Source organism: Zosterops lateralis (assembly GCF_965231275.1).
Source record: "Zosterops lateralis genome assembly, chromosome: 2".
Classification (NCBI taxonomy): domain Eukaryota; kingdom Metazoa; phylum Chordata; class Aves; order Passeriformes; family Zosteropidae; genus Zosterops; species Zosterops lateralis.
The window spans coordinates 11,365,536-11,379,755 of record NC_139763.1 but is presented as its reverse complement, the minus strand read 5'-3'; the positions used below and the strand labels follow the sequence as shown (position 1 = coordinate 11,379,755).

At 35.2% G+C, this 14,220-nt stretch overlaps 1 protein-coding gene across 10 annotated transcripts in view; it reads right to left on the bottom strand.

Moving 5' to 3' along the window:
* The window catches only part of DMD (dystrophin), a gene marked incomplete at its 5' end in the record, with an annotated part of 1,168,120 nt that overhangs the window by 173,302 nt on the left and 980,598 nt on the right, over positions 1 to 14,220 (bottom strand). For all 10 annotated transcript variants that reach the window (XM_083855614.1, XM_083855615.1, XM_083855618.1 and 7 more), the window contains 2 exons: positions 9,907 to 10,175; positions 10,840 to 10,960. In XM_083855614.1, coding sequence (XP_083711740.1) covers positions 9,907 to 10,175; positions 10,840 to 10,960 — 390 coding nt within the window. The remainder of the gene's footprint in view (positions 1 to 9,906; positions 10,176 to 10,839; positions 10,961 to 14,220) is intronic.

The following is a 14,220-nucleotide window of genomic DNA, read 5'->3' as shown; positions in this document are numbered from 1 at the left end:
TGGAGAGGAGGGTGACAGGGAAGGGAGCATTTTCAGTGGGGTTTGTTTTCCAACTGGGTTTTGAAACTGGTGCATTGATCAAAAAAGGGAAAGCAGTTTAAACCAGAAAGATTGCAACAGCTGTATCATAACATTACAAAACACCTCAAGCTTCCAGATATCAGCAGGCAGATCCTGTAGCTCAGGAGGAAAAATATGGATACATACAAAAGCTTAGCTTGGAGATTACTAAAACACAGATTGCATTCTGACACTCCACCAACATTAAACAATTCAGAAAAGAAGCTTCAGAAACTTCTCTTTTTTTCTAATAAAAAGCTTATAGAGATCTTTCATTTTAAAAGAAAATTTTACTTTCTCCTCTAATGTCTTTAAATTTACCCTGTAAGTATTTAATAATGTTTAGCCTCATAAAGTTGATAATTACTACCTCTGGTAAGGGGGATAAAGTTTTTCACAGAGCTTAAGGCTATAAGTTATTAAAGTCCACTCAGTCTCTAATATCCAGAAGAATGCAGGTCAGATGGACTGTTCAATTGCTTTGTTGAAATCTCTGTGTTCCAACTCTTAATATTGAAATTCCCATCTCCACCTTTTCACCACCATTGTAAAACGTGTGTGGAGTGGGCATGAGTGAAACTCCAAGTCAACACAGAATCACAGAATGGCTTAGGTCAGAAGGGACTTTTAAGATCATCTATTTTCAACCCTTCTACCATGAACTGGGAACCTTCTCCTAGACCAGGTTGCTCAGACCTCCATCCAGCCTGACCTTGAACACTTCCAGGGATGGGGCATCCTCAGCTTAACCACACAAACTTCCAGTGTCTCAAACTGTTCCAGCCACCTTCACAGTAAAGAGTTTCTAATCGAAACCTACTGTCTTTAAGTTTGAAGCCATTATCCCTGGCTTCAAAGTGTACAAGTCACTACATGCTCTTATAAACAGTCTCTTTCCATCTTTCCAACTTTACTGGAAGACCACTATTAGGTTACCCTGAAACCTTCTCTTTTCCAGGCTAAACAATCCCAAGTCTCTCAGCCTTTCCTCTGTGCTAAGGGGGATGATTAGAGGGGTGCTCTATCCCTCTATTTGTCTTAGTGGCCTCTGCACTTGCTTCAATGTCCTTCCTGTGCAGGGATCCCAGAGCTGGATGCAGCACTGCAGATGGGACTCATCAGAGCAGAGCGCAGCAGAGCAGAGCAGAGGGGCAGAATTTCCTCCCTCACCTGCTGCCCATGGGGATTTTGTTGAAGCCCAGGATGTTTGGCTTTCTGGGCTGTGAGTGCCCATAGCAAGCTTATGTCCAGCTTCTCACCCACCAACTACCCCAAATCCTTCTCAGTGGGGCTTCTCTCCATCTGTTCATCCCCCAGCCTGGACTGAACCAGGGGTTGCCCTGACCCAGGTGTAGCACCTTGCTTTTGTTAAATCTCATGAGATTCCCATGGGCCTGCATGAGGTGTAAATTCCTGGACTTCCTACATCTAATAAGAACATCTTTCAACAGTTCCAGAGAAGGAATTCAGTTCTAACAGCAGGTTTTAGCAACCGCAAATGACAGTGAGTTACTTTTTAAGCTAATGTAAGAAGAAAGAATATTAAAATGAAATGCTGAAAAGGAGACAGTTAAATAAAACTTAAAAAATTAAACATGTCTTGGGTTTTTGTAATAACAACAGACACAGAATGGGCAACTGTCATGAGCAGTGCACAACCTTCCAGGAATTCAGGCTGAAATCCTTCTGGGTGGCTGCCCTGCCACAGGGAGCTGTGGCTCTGGGAAGTGGGCAACAGTGGCTCCTGCTGTGACTGATGAAAACTACCACTCTTTTTCCAATGGACAATTAAACCCAAGTGAAATAAAGCAATTTTCAGGTAAAATATAAAGAGAATAAGAATAATTTTAGTGGCATTGCTGCCTTGACAAATTAGTTTTACTGATTCAATCACCCTATTTGTAAAGTGCTGATAATACTTCTATGTCACTGAAGAAGCTGAGAAAATTAACTCATACTATCTAGAAATGAGAGGCACTATAAAAGTGCTAAGTAGCAATTATAAAGTTTTATTATGGGTTAACCTTGGCCAAAAAAAATGAAATAAAACAAAACTCTATTAGGCCTTAAATTTATAAAGATGAAAATGAGAAATGTGTAACTCATTTGGTCTCTGATAAACATTCCAGGCAATCTAACATTCATTTCACTCCCTACATCAAACAGTCCCTAGGCAATTACTGGGTATCAGCACAGGAGCTTGATAAATTGATTTTACTTTGCTCATTGATTTGCCCATGTCATAGAAACAATATCATTACAGAATCTGCACACTTGATAGTTCCCAAGAATTTATTTTGTCAGTGTTTTAAGAAAAGATTTAATTAGAAACACAGTACTGACAGATTTTTTTCATGGAAAAAAAATTGCCTCATCACAGAAACAAACAACTTTACAATTCATTTCTGGTGCTCTTCCCTTTTCCCTCCTCCCCTGTCTCAGTGAATATTGGTGCAGCTGGTTATATAATATCTGATACGTCCTTTTTCTTTACATAGGAATGTTTCAATAGCAGACTATATATAGGAGATCAGAGCTATGTTATAAATACTCCTTAGACATAATTTTTCTCCCTTTAGCCACACAACTCCCTCTGCCACACTCACTTAGGACTGAATAATAAGGTCCTATAGTAAGAAGAAATGTGTTACTCTCATTGTACTTTTTTCCCTCTTGGCTAAATATTTACATTTCCAGGTCATAAGAAAAATAAGGCTTTTGAACAGAACCAAAACAGTTCAAGAGCATCTTTGATTTAATGTCATGTCTTGGAATGTTAAGACTTCACCATCAGACTAATCTCTATGTGTGATGCATTTATATGGCAAACTTGAAACAAAAAGCCATCATAAATGTCAGAGTCCCTGCTATAACCATGCCACTTAGGTACTTAAAAATTAATGTTTAATTCTTCTAAAAGCTCAAGTCTCATTCTTCCCTCTGATAAACTGATAAAGAGAAATCTCTTAAAAATGTTCTGGTCTGACCTCAAATCTGAACTTCAGAGGCATAAAACGACAGACAAGTCTTTATATACGTATTAGTCAGTTCTCTCAGCAGGGTATCAGAAACCAAGATCAGAGATTGCCAATACTTAAAAAGTCAAATTCTGCCTGCAGATGTGCATGTTGAATTCCCACTGAAATCAGCAGGGTGAATTCATACAAGGAAAAATTTGGCTCTAAATGAAATGTGTTGATCTAATAATAGCATTTTCTACCAAACTGGGTTGGAGGTAGAAAAGATTTCCACCTTGACTGGTCATCTTTTTTTCTTCTTTAGAGCTCAGGAATTTTTCTGCATTAGTTGTCAGGGAAAAGTTATCAGTATTCTTTAGCCCAAACATCCTTAATCAAAATGAAAATAGCTAATATGTTCTATTAATAATTGTGTTAATACAGTTAACTCAAATGTGATAGAAATTGGGTTAAATTTGTACAGCTCTTTTCCAGGTGCTTGTTCTTTTGAAAAATGTTCTACAAAATAGCTGCTTCTTACACTAGTTGTGACTCCTCAGAAAGTTAATTAAAGAATACTCATTTTTGTTTCTTCTTTTTTAGCAGAGTAATCCTACTTTTTCTGTATCACAATTACGCTACTGTTTCCCAATAAGTAGTATGTTGAAGAGAAGTCTTACATTTAAAAGACAAAGATTTCACTTCCCTTCCTGCTTATCATCATTCATATTATTCCTATGTAAAAAAAAAAATTTGGATTCTTCCTTAAAACAGGTAGCTTGATATAGACAGAAAACCTATGTAATCTAGTCTTTGTAAAAACTATAGATACAGTGGTAGCATCTAAACTTGAGATAAGAAATATATAACTTATTGCAAAAGAAGTCAGCAGAGGGAATTATTGTTTGCTTCAGGTATTTAAAATGGATTTCGATTTAGGCTATTACCATAATGAACTCTCCAATCTTATCTGACTGATTACATAGAACGAACCTAAGGCAGACTATACTTTAAAATTAAATTTGTATCAGTAAAAACCACATGATTATTATATTCTAAATAACCGTTTTTGAACATATTTCTTTCTGTGTAAGAAAATAAATTGATTCATAATCTGTTTAAATGAGACTGAGAGACCACAGGACACAACTGAGTAACTTTCATCTCCTACAAGCTAAGAAGTGTAACAGAGCTAAAAACAGCTGGTACAACTACATGACAAAACAGTTCATGGTTTTTAACTCAAATTCATTTTTAAGAAAAACCTTATCAAATTTAACTTGCCCTCAACAGTGACAACCAAACAACCCTACTAAATTCTCTGTTGTATAAAAATGCATTTTAAAAAAGGTAAAAACAACATGCCAGGCTGTCACCAATTCAGTAATGTGGTTAGCTGGAGTGTCTTTGGTGTATCACAACATCTTGAAAGCTGACCCATTAACAAATTGAAAAAACTTCAAGTGTTTCTTTCATTACAGCACACTCCAACAGTTTTAAATTCACAGGAATATTATATATCTCAAGGACATCTGTAGGATGTCAAAGTGTTCCAGTGAATTTCAGTATGGTTTTGGTTTATTTTAGAATAGAGTTTATTATGCTCTTATGTACTCTAAAGTTGTTTTAGTTTATATTGGCAGTAAAACAGTTGATGGAGAGTTGATATTTTGTAAATTCTGGTTTTATTTACTATATTTATATTTAAAACCTAAAGGTTGTCCAGTATGCCACTAGATCATCTTCTCCTTTTATAGCATCTTAGAACAATCTCTAAACTACAAACATTTTACTAATGTAAATTTTTTTTTAGAAAGATCATCTCTAATTCTCTTAGAACTAATGTTTGCATTTTGGAAAGCTGGAAAATTCATTAGTAGGAAATGGTTATTCTGTATATAATAGTTTAAAAAGTCCCAGAGTCCAGCACAGAACTTATTAGAAGACTTACTTAAGGAAATAGAAGATCTTAACCCAGATTGATTATAGCCCTTGTTAGTAACAGCTGGCTTCAAATTAAACTGAAAAAAATGTATATGCATTTTGAAGCAGTTTAAGAACATATCATAAATAACTATTGTATGATTCTATTACAGAATGACATGTATGAAATGGTAAGTGTGAGAGCCATTTGTAACACTAATTACTTTAGTTCTAGTATGAAGAAAACATTAACACTTCCATCTCCTACACTGCAGTAGTTTCCCGTTCAACTATGAACATCATAGTTTCCCGTTCAACTATGAACCAATGGATGCTGACATCTTCTAACTGTACAGTCTAAAACTCTGCATATGAAATACTTCAGCATTTTTGTGGTTTTTAAAACTAAGAATAGTAAGGAGTGTAGCTATAATAGAAAGTCTGTCAGTAAAGAATGAGAATGAAAAAATATCTCAGAAGCTGCTATATGTGTAATGACATTTTACATTACAGACTGGACAGCATGAGCTCTTCTAACCTAATTTGGTGCATAGCACAATTTTATATTAACAAAAATTAACAAGAGAATAACCATCACATTGCAATCTGACCTCTATTTGGTTTAACAAGGATCTGGCACTGCTATTGATATCAAGCTGATTGGAAATTCTGGTTGTTCAATACATCTTCCAGTAATTATTTCTTGCATAGATTCCATTGATCTATTTAAAACTGATCTCCAGTACACATCTCCATTGCTAGGAGGAGATGAATGGGGACTATTGGCTTGCTTCTAGGTGTCATCCATTTATCTCCCTCTATGTGACCCCTAATAGCTCCATATAAAAATCATTCTCTTTTTTTTGGGAAGGATAGAAAATTATCAATTACCAAAGCATTTAAAATAATTTTGGGATGAGAACATAAATTAGAAATTCAACAACTCACTTTGCTGTCAGAATCTCCATAGTAGGCAGATGCCCGCACAGTTCCCTCTTAACAGCACTGTAAGAGTTCACTTTGCTGAAATACCTCTTTGCAGAACAGCAGTAGCTGAACAGTACCAATGTGGACTACAGAAGAATATGTAAGACTTAAAAATTATTATTATTATTTAATGATCTACCCATCCTCATTCAGTGTCCTGAAATTCAGGTTGCTGATTTAATATTAAAATACTTGTAATAATATGGAATGTTAATTTTTATCTATTTAATTTTATGACTGTTTATGAACACAACTGAAACTCAGCTAAATATTTGAATGAGTTGTCTTACTTTTGTCTTATTTTGAGGAAAGATGACTAGGAACAAAAGGATTGTCCCCAGTCCCTGCACACAGAGAGTCATTTTGGAGTAGATGATGAGCAGATCAGTGATCAGCTCATTTATGATTTATGAATAACTGCAAACTCTATTTGTTTTACAAATAGATAAATTTCAGGCTGACATTTTCCAGTGAACATTTGTCAGTGACATACAATTGGCTTCAACTGTCAATTAAGCTGAAGTAAGTCTGAAATAAACAGCATATAATTCAACTATAAATTGTATCAAAATTGTAAATAGGCTTTGACAAAATAATGTAAAAGGATTCTTGCAGCATATATGAATATCCTTGTTATATTAAATACATGAACTCCGTAATCTATACACAAAGTCCATGTAGCTGCTTTAATCATAACTATGAAAGTGAATCTGAAAGAACAACCAGCAGTTCTTAAGTAGCAAGACTAAGACTTCCATGAAAATTCCTTGCAGAAAAATACAAGACTTATGTCACTAAATTCTCTTCTGCTTTTCATAGTTATCAATCATTATACTCAGTCAAGGTGCCCTCTTTTTGTGACAGTCAAGAAGAACTAATTATCCTATAGCAGACTGGAGTTAATTGAAAAAAAGTCTACATGATCCGACACTAATAGCCCTTTCTTTGGAAGGAGTTCTAGAGATATGCATCTCTATTTTGAACTGAAGAAACCACAAACACTACTGCCTGCTCTTCATTATTTTTGTTGTTGAATTTTTTGTTTGTTTTGGGTTTTGTTTGATTTGTTTGTTTTGTTTTACAGAGGTTGCAAAAAAACAAACAAAAATAGTTATATTCATGGAGTCTAGAGGCTGTGCTGTTCTCTTACAGTGCTGGGTATGACAGAAACAGTTATATTGCTGCTAGTGGTATGTTAAAATATCACTGGCAGAAGTGCTTTGCATTGTGCTCTCCTGAGTATGTTGAGAGTAGCCAAACTACCTTTAGCTAAAGATAAACCACACCATTAAAACTGGCTTCTCAGTCACAAAACTCTGTGCACAGCGTCCCAAAACAGTGGCTGTTAATTTAAGAAACCTAATTTTCCAGAGTGGAAAAGTATAAAAACCTGAAACTTCCTATGGGTACTAATTTCTATTAGTATTTCTGAGCAGATGTCCACAGAGACACAACAAACCAGTGAGGAGGTATCAGCATGACATGTAATGATTGCTGCATGCTGCTAGCATAACCACTATCATGGTTTTGGATGGCAAAGGAGAATCTTTGGGGAAGAAAGAGAGACAAAATGGCTCTACCATCAATTCCTGGAATGGGTCTTTGAATAAGATACCAAGTGAATGAGGTAGGCATGGTTGCATATCAGTTGCATAGCAGCAAAAGCTAAACATAAAATCTGAGTGGTGGTCTCATGAGACCCTGAGTGTTCCAGACATGCTGATGAAAAGAACATTTTGTTAGTGATTGCAAGGAGAAAGCATTATTGAATTTGCTGCAGAGGGGATTAGAAATCATAGGGCATATCTAAAATATGATCTGAGCTACAATCAAACTGATCAGGCAATGGATATTAAGGGACAAATAATAGATTCATTTGGGCTTGAACTGAATTTAAGACAGTTAAATGATGGTTTGGATTTTACTGGACAGAAAGATATGCTTGCAAGGGAGACAGAATGAATGTGTGTTATTAAGAAAGGAAATCACATTTCAGTCTGCAGATAAGACCACTCATATGAGAGAAGAAAAAATGGAGAATAACAGATGACAGTAGAGTTGTCTGAAGAATACTTCAGTTATAGATACCCTCTAGTCTAGGCTGCATCCTTTGGAACAGATGGGTGAAACTTATGTCTTGTCCTCAATCAGAGATTAACACCAATTTCTACATTAATACAGATGAAACATGTGTAATAATAATAATAATAATAATAATAATAATATATTAATACCGACCAGGGATCCACTATTTAGTGTGAGTTCAAAGTTTTACCATGACCTTAGCAGGTCCAGCAAGTGTAACTAAAGAGGACAGTGACAAATGGCACTAAGTTAAACACATTGCCCAGGAAGTTATTCATCAGTTAGGTTTGGGAAAGCTATTTTGATCCAAATTAAGAGAAGGATTTGCAAGAAATGCTATCACATATGACCAATGTTTTGAAGATCTGCTCAAAAGATGCGTGAGTTTCTTAGATGTATAGAGAGAAATTAGATACTTTGCCTCATACTGTAATATCTGACATTGTGATGCTCATCATGAAAACCAGAGCAAGGATGAGACATAGATAATGTTTGGCTGATAATATAGTTTAATAAGAAAAAAACCTTACTTTTTACTAACAATTTTTAACTGAAGGTATATAACTTCAACAAATTTAGCTTTTAACTGAAACATTTGCAAAGGAAAAGTATTTAACCCTTAAGTGAATCAATTATTAAGTTGTTAATTATGTTATCTAGGATGTATTCATCTATTTTTAAACCAGAACAGCACTCAGAGCTATAATTATGGAGTCAACACTCCTGCTCATAGATTTAGAATTAAATGACTTGCTTTGTTTTCCAGTAGTATAAGAGATTCAGTGTTTCTGTTCAGGATATCGTCTTCAAAATTAAAAGAAAAACAAAAACAAACCATGGTTGGAACAGCACTTTCTGAGAATTTGTAAATAGATTTCTTCTGTTCATTTATGAATTTAAATGAAGATAAACAAATTTTGCAGCTAGCTGTTCATCAGCTACTAACTATTTCATTTGTTCTTGTACAGCATCTGCATAGGACACTCATTAAACTTTCTGTGTGATTAAAACTCGAGGACTTTGATTTTAATAAACTACATTTGATTTTTAAAGGCTTTTTTTCCCCTTGCCATTAGTCATTCTATTTCCTCTATCTTAGATCCTAATGTTCATCTAGAGAAAATAACAGTTAGCTCAGGTCTCTTTCAAAATGACTGATGATTCCCATTTATGTGACTGGAACAGAGGCACTTTGTTCTTATCAAAATGGCAACTGCCTCTATTGTGCTCTGGCTGAAGGAATCCTGTATTATTTATCAAGTCTGTCCATGGCAGTCATGCTGAAAGAGGACAAGTCTGCCCAGGTTTCTCCATAAGCAATGATTTTATGAAACAACCCTTAAAAGCAGATAAACATTAAGTTCTAGAAAATAATGACAATTTTTCCAGGATTGCTGCTTTTTTTAGACTATCTTTAATTATGAAGCCTATTTATCAATAAAAGACAGAGAGCAGATACCACCATCATGAAGAAACACATATTTCATATTATTTAAAATCTGCTCTACTATTATAGAAACAATTATGTATTTATCATACTAAAGAAAATATAATAAAGAAAAAATTAATTCAATAGGTTTTTATCATACATTCTCCTATCTACTTTATTTTGCTTTCTTTAACTCCCAATTTTGCATCTCCTGAGTTTACAGTGAGTGTGCTGAGGATTTTTACAGATTTCTATAGTGCTTTTACCCATGTCAGAATAGACATCCTCAATGAGGATCCCATTGCATTTTAACTTCTGAAATTATAAAACTCTTTGTAGGCACTCTTTAAAATAAATCACTATGGCATAAAGATACCAATTTCTCACTCTAAAAGGTAATTACTGACATGGGGATTCACACAATGAACTATTTTACACTCAGAAATACTGATATTTGACACGTACCTTGACTTTTTCCAAGTGATCCTGCAGGGAGTCAATCAGCAGATCCCCCACTGGCTGCCAGGATCCCTTGAAAGCCTCAGCCTGGCGCAGCTTCAGGTCCAGCTCATCCATTGCCTCCTGAAGGCCCTGCAGCCTTTCCAGAGCGTCGTCGATCTTCTTTTGCCAATCAGCAGATTGTAGATTCAGCTTATCCCACTCAGCCCTGACCTCATCTGCTTGCCTTTGCAGAAGTTTAGGGACATTGTGGGCTCTTTCCTCAGGTGACAGATCTAAATGTGAAAGTGAAGAGGCTTTTAAGACATATTCTGCCTTAGAGTATATCCAGTTGCCATCTGGATAAGTTCAAATCTCAGAAAGAAACTCCTCATAACCAAAGGCACCTGTGAAATTTTATTCATGTATTCTTGTTTCAAAATCTCTTAAAAAACTTATATCTTGCCACCATAAAAATCAGCAAAATATGCATTTAAGTGCATAAAGGCATTTTGAAACACGCAAGGTGTTGCTAGAAGTTTATCAGCTGATTCAGCACTATATTTCTGCATATAGATAAATATTAATCACTGTGAAGCTTTTGCTGCAATTAGGTGGATTTGGGATCTCCTGTAGTACTGAGACTACAAGGTGAATTTTAGCTTAAATTGCAGCTTTGAGCCCTCAAATGAGGCTATAATTATAGACAGGTCCTGAAGGTTTAAAGGCAGTTTCAAAATCTGCTTATAAATATGCATGTCTATTTAGTACCACAGCGTTCAGAAGGATTGCTAAGGCTTGCTTTCATCTATATTTTTAGCTTAGTTTCTGAATACTGGCATTCAGCTCGGGAGTGTAAAAGGAATGCTTTCAGAGCGGCTGGCAGGATTTATTTAATCATCGCTGATCATCACTGATCTTCCCAGCAACGTGTTATTACCCTGCTCTTGCTTCAATTACCTCTGGGCTCTGGGCAGCCCTTCTCCACTGCCTCCACAGGCTGCTCGGCCAGGAAGACCCGCACAGTCTCAAGGGCACTCCTGATAACAGGTTCTTTTGTTTTTAGCTCCCTCTTGAAGGTCTAGGAAACAAAATGATTGTAAGTGGATCTACAAGGAAATACCAAGCCAGAATAGCAATGTCAGAACAAAATTTCCAGCAGCAGCTTCCATGTGCATATGACGAGAAGCAATAAAACACACACACACAAATTAAAAGAATCAGCTTTTTCTTGACCTGAAATCACTATGTATTCAAAAGAGCAAATGTGCTGTCAGCATACTGCATTTTTCTTTCTTTAGCAACAACTCCTTTTACTCTTTTACACTCTTCTACACCCTGCTTTTAGATGACCATAAGTAAGTTATTCAAGATCAGTATTAGAAGCTTTGATAGGTCACTGGAAGTATACATATCTCAGTATTTATTTATTAATTTCTCTATTTTTGTTAATGAGAATATAAGAGTCTATTAATCTGATTCCAAATGTACACCACACAAAAAATGCAGATGAAACCCAGCTTGAGGGTTGTGTGTTGCATTGGTTCTTCTGCATGTTGCAGTGAATTTCTCTGAATGGTCCTTGCCAGTCTTTTATTTCAATGTTTTCTTGTGCATTTATGAAGCATTGTTGAATGCATACTGTTTCCAGCAGCATAGAGGTAAAATATGCAGGTAATTTAACAGTACAGTGTAGCACAAAACACAATACTGCAAAAAAAAGAGCCATATGCCATGGATAGAAAACAGATATTTTACTGCAGGGATTAGAAAATTCTCATTACAACACCAGCATTATATAAGCTTGTAACATAATAAATTCACCAGTTCAGTTAAATTAATTATTAAACAAAATTTGTATTTCTATGTGAACTAATGAAGGATTATAATTTCAATATTAAAAAGTTCATTACACTTTGATTTATATTTGGTATGTGACTCTCTGTACAAGAAATACCTATCAGAACTAATAGTGGGAACATGTACAGTTTATAATATGAGCACTCACAGGTAAAATGTTCTTAACACATTTCAGGAAAGTAAACTTAAGGATATAACTACATTATTCTATAAATATTTAAATATACTTTTTTAGTAAATGGTCAAGAACTGACCATACAGTTTGTAAATGTTCTTGGGAAAACCCTTCAGTAAAGTCTCCTCTGTTGAAGGAAATAACAAATTTCATTTCATTTTGTGTCAAGGACAATAATGGGACTGGAATCTATTCACAGTCTATCTGCTATCATAAGAGAATCTGTCATTTGACTAATACCTGAGATAAATGTTATAAACAATCACATTGACCTTTAAAAACAATACCAATTTTCACAAATAAAGAAGTGTCCTGTGTATTAAAAAGTAAACTACCACTGCGCATCTTTTTGCATAAGAACTGAGTGGAGTTGTACAGGGCTGAATGAAAAATATGAAACTTAGACATTTTTAGGTTTATAATTCTTATAAATCATACTTGACTCTTGCACGAAGTGCAATGGAAAGAGGAAATAAAATAAGACTTTTTCATGACTCCAAATGAGGAAAATTTATTCCTTTAATTAGCCTTTATGTTCATCTCACATCATCCTGTCCCACTAGAATGGTGTGGCAGGTCTGCAGGTTAAATAAGCCAGAAGGAAGCATAACTTAAAATCCAGCACAATAATTTCCATGGACGGTGTGCTTTGCTCTCTGCTGATAGTGTTAAAAGTAACAGTCAAACTCACTTAAACCAGTGTTTTTTTAAGCATTAAATGGTGTAACAGCCTAAAGATATAATATGCTTTAGAAAGGTTTCCAAAGATGTACTATTTTTCAGAAATGTCTGTGCCCCAAACCAGTCAAAAAGGAAGCACTTGCACAAAGGTCTGTTCTGCAAACACGCACCAACAGTAGGAAAGAGCTACTGATATTCCAGGGGAGCACAGAAATACACTGATGTGGAGAACAGTTAAAAGCCAGAAACACCTCTAAATTATGCATTTGGGAATGAGCACTCCTGCTGTAAGGAGTGCTGCCACTGTAGACAGGTCACCCCTGGCTCTGTACATGTGCACACCAGGAGAAAGACAAAAAATACCTTCTTTCAGCTTGTACTGTTTTTGCAGAAAACTACAGCAATAAATACACTCAGTGGCATTATTTTTCCGGAAGAGATTCAAAGCCACAATCCTCCTGTATCTCTTATGCAACAGAAGATGAACATATTTGCACTTAATGCCATAAACCCTGTGGGCAGGATTCACTGTATCTTCCTCAAAACAATAGAGAAATGCTAATAGGAACTTTTGACTGTACATTCTGTATTTTGTCACAAACAGAAAATGTGTCTTTCTTTATTATTAAAGGAGAACTAAGGCAATGTGTTAAACTTTTTCCCCCAACTTTTCCACTCTGAATGTTGGAGCTGGTGGAGACAATTACAGTCTCTAAATCCTGATTTATAGAATAATGCACAGTATGGTGTTGAAATCTATTTACAGTTCTCATCTCCTTCCCTAGTTTTGATCTGCAGATTTCTACCAAGTTAAAATATGTTTCAATTAAAGAAATTTGAAAAGGAGAGGATGAAAAAAACATGAGGCTGAAGCAGTAGCACAGAACAGCATTAAAAATAATGAATGCTCATTTCAAACTAACCCATTCCAAAAAAAGTTCTTACTGTATGAAGATAAAGCTGCATTTCGGATTAAAGTTTTGTTGGGAGATATGTATACACTACCAGTAAAAACCATAAGTAGCAATAAAAGACATTTTAACTTTTTTTGGAGGAAAAAAAAGGAATTTATCTATCTAGAGGCCTGACAAATACATCTTTATAATAACTAGACCATCACTGAAAGCAGAATTAGCCTCAATGAATGTCTAATGTACAACTAATGATTGCAGGCTAATTTCATTGAATTCCTTAACTTCTTCCACACTTGGTGGTGACTGTAGAGGAAATCGAATACACATAATGCATGACCTGACAAAAAAGTAAGTAAACTACTTTATTTAAGCATGTCTATTTGTCATCAACACTACAGCACTAATGGCATTCTGTCCACCATATTAATAATGCATATATTGATCAGCTTATCTCAGACCTCTACTACCACCTCATGAGTGTCCTTAAATCTCTTTAGATGTAGAAACAATGAATGTTTAAATTGAAAAATGAAAATATAATGAGAAAATAGTTGCTTTAGTAAAATCAACGTTACTCTCTGTTATTTAAAAACTAGGAATTTTTGCTTTCAATGTATTTTAAAGAGAAAGAGTACAGTTAGATTAATTCAACATGTTTGCCAAACAGAATGCTTTTCAAAATATGGTGTTTGTCCTAATTGTTAAAAGTGG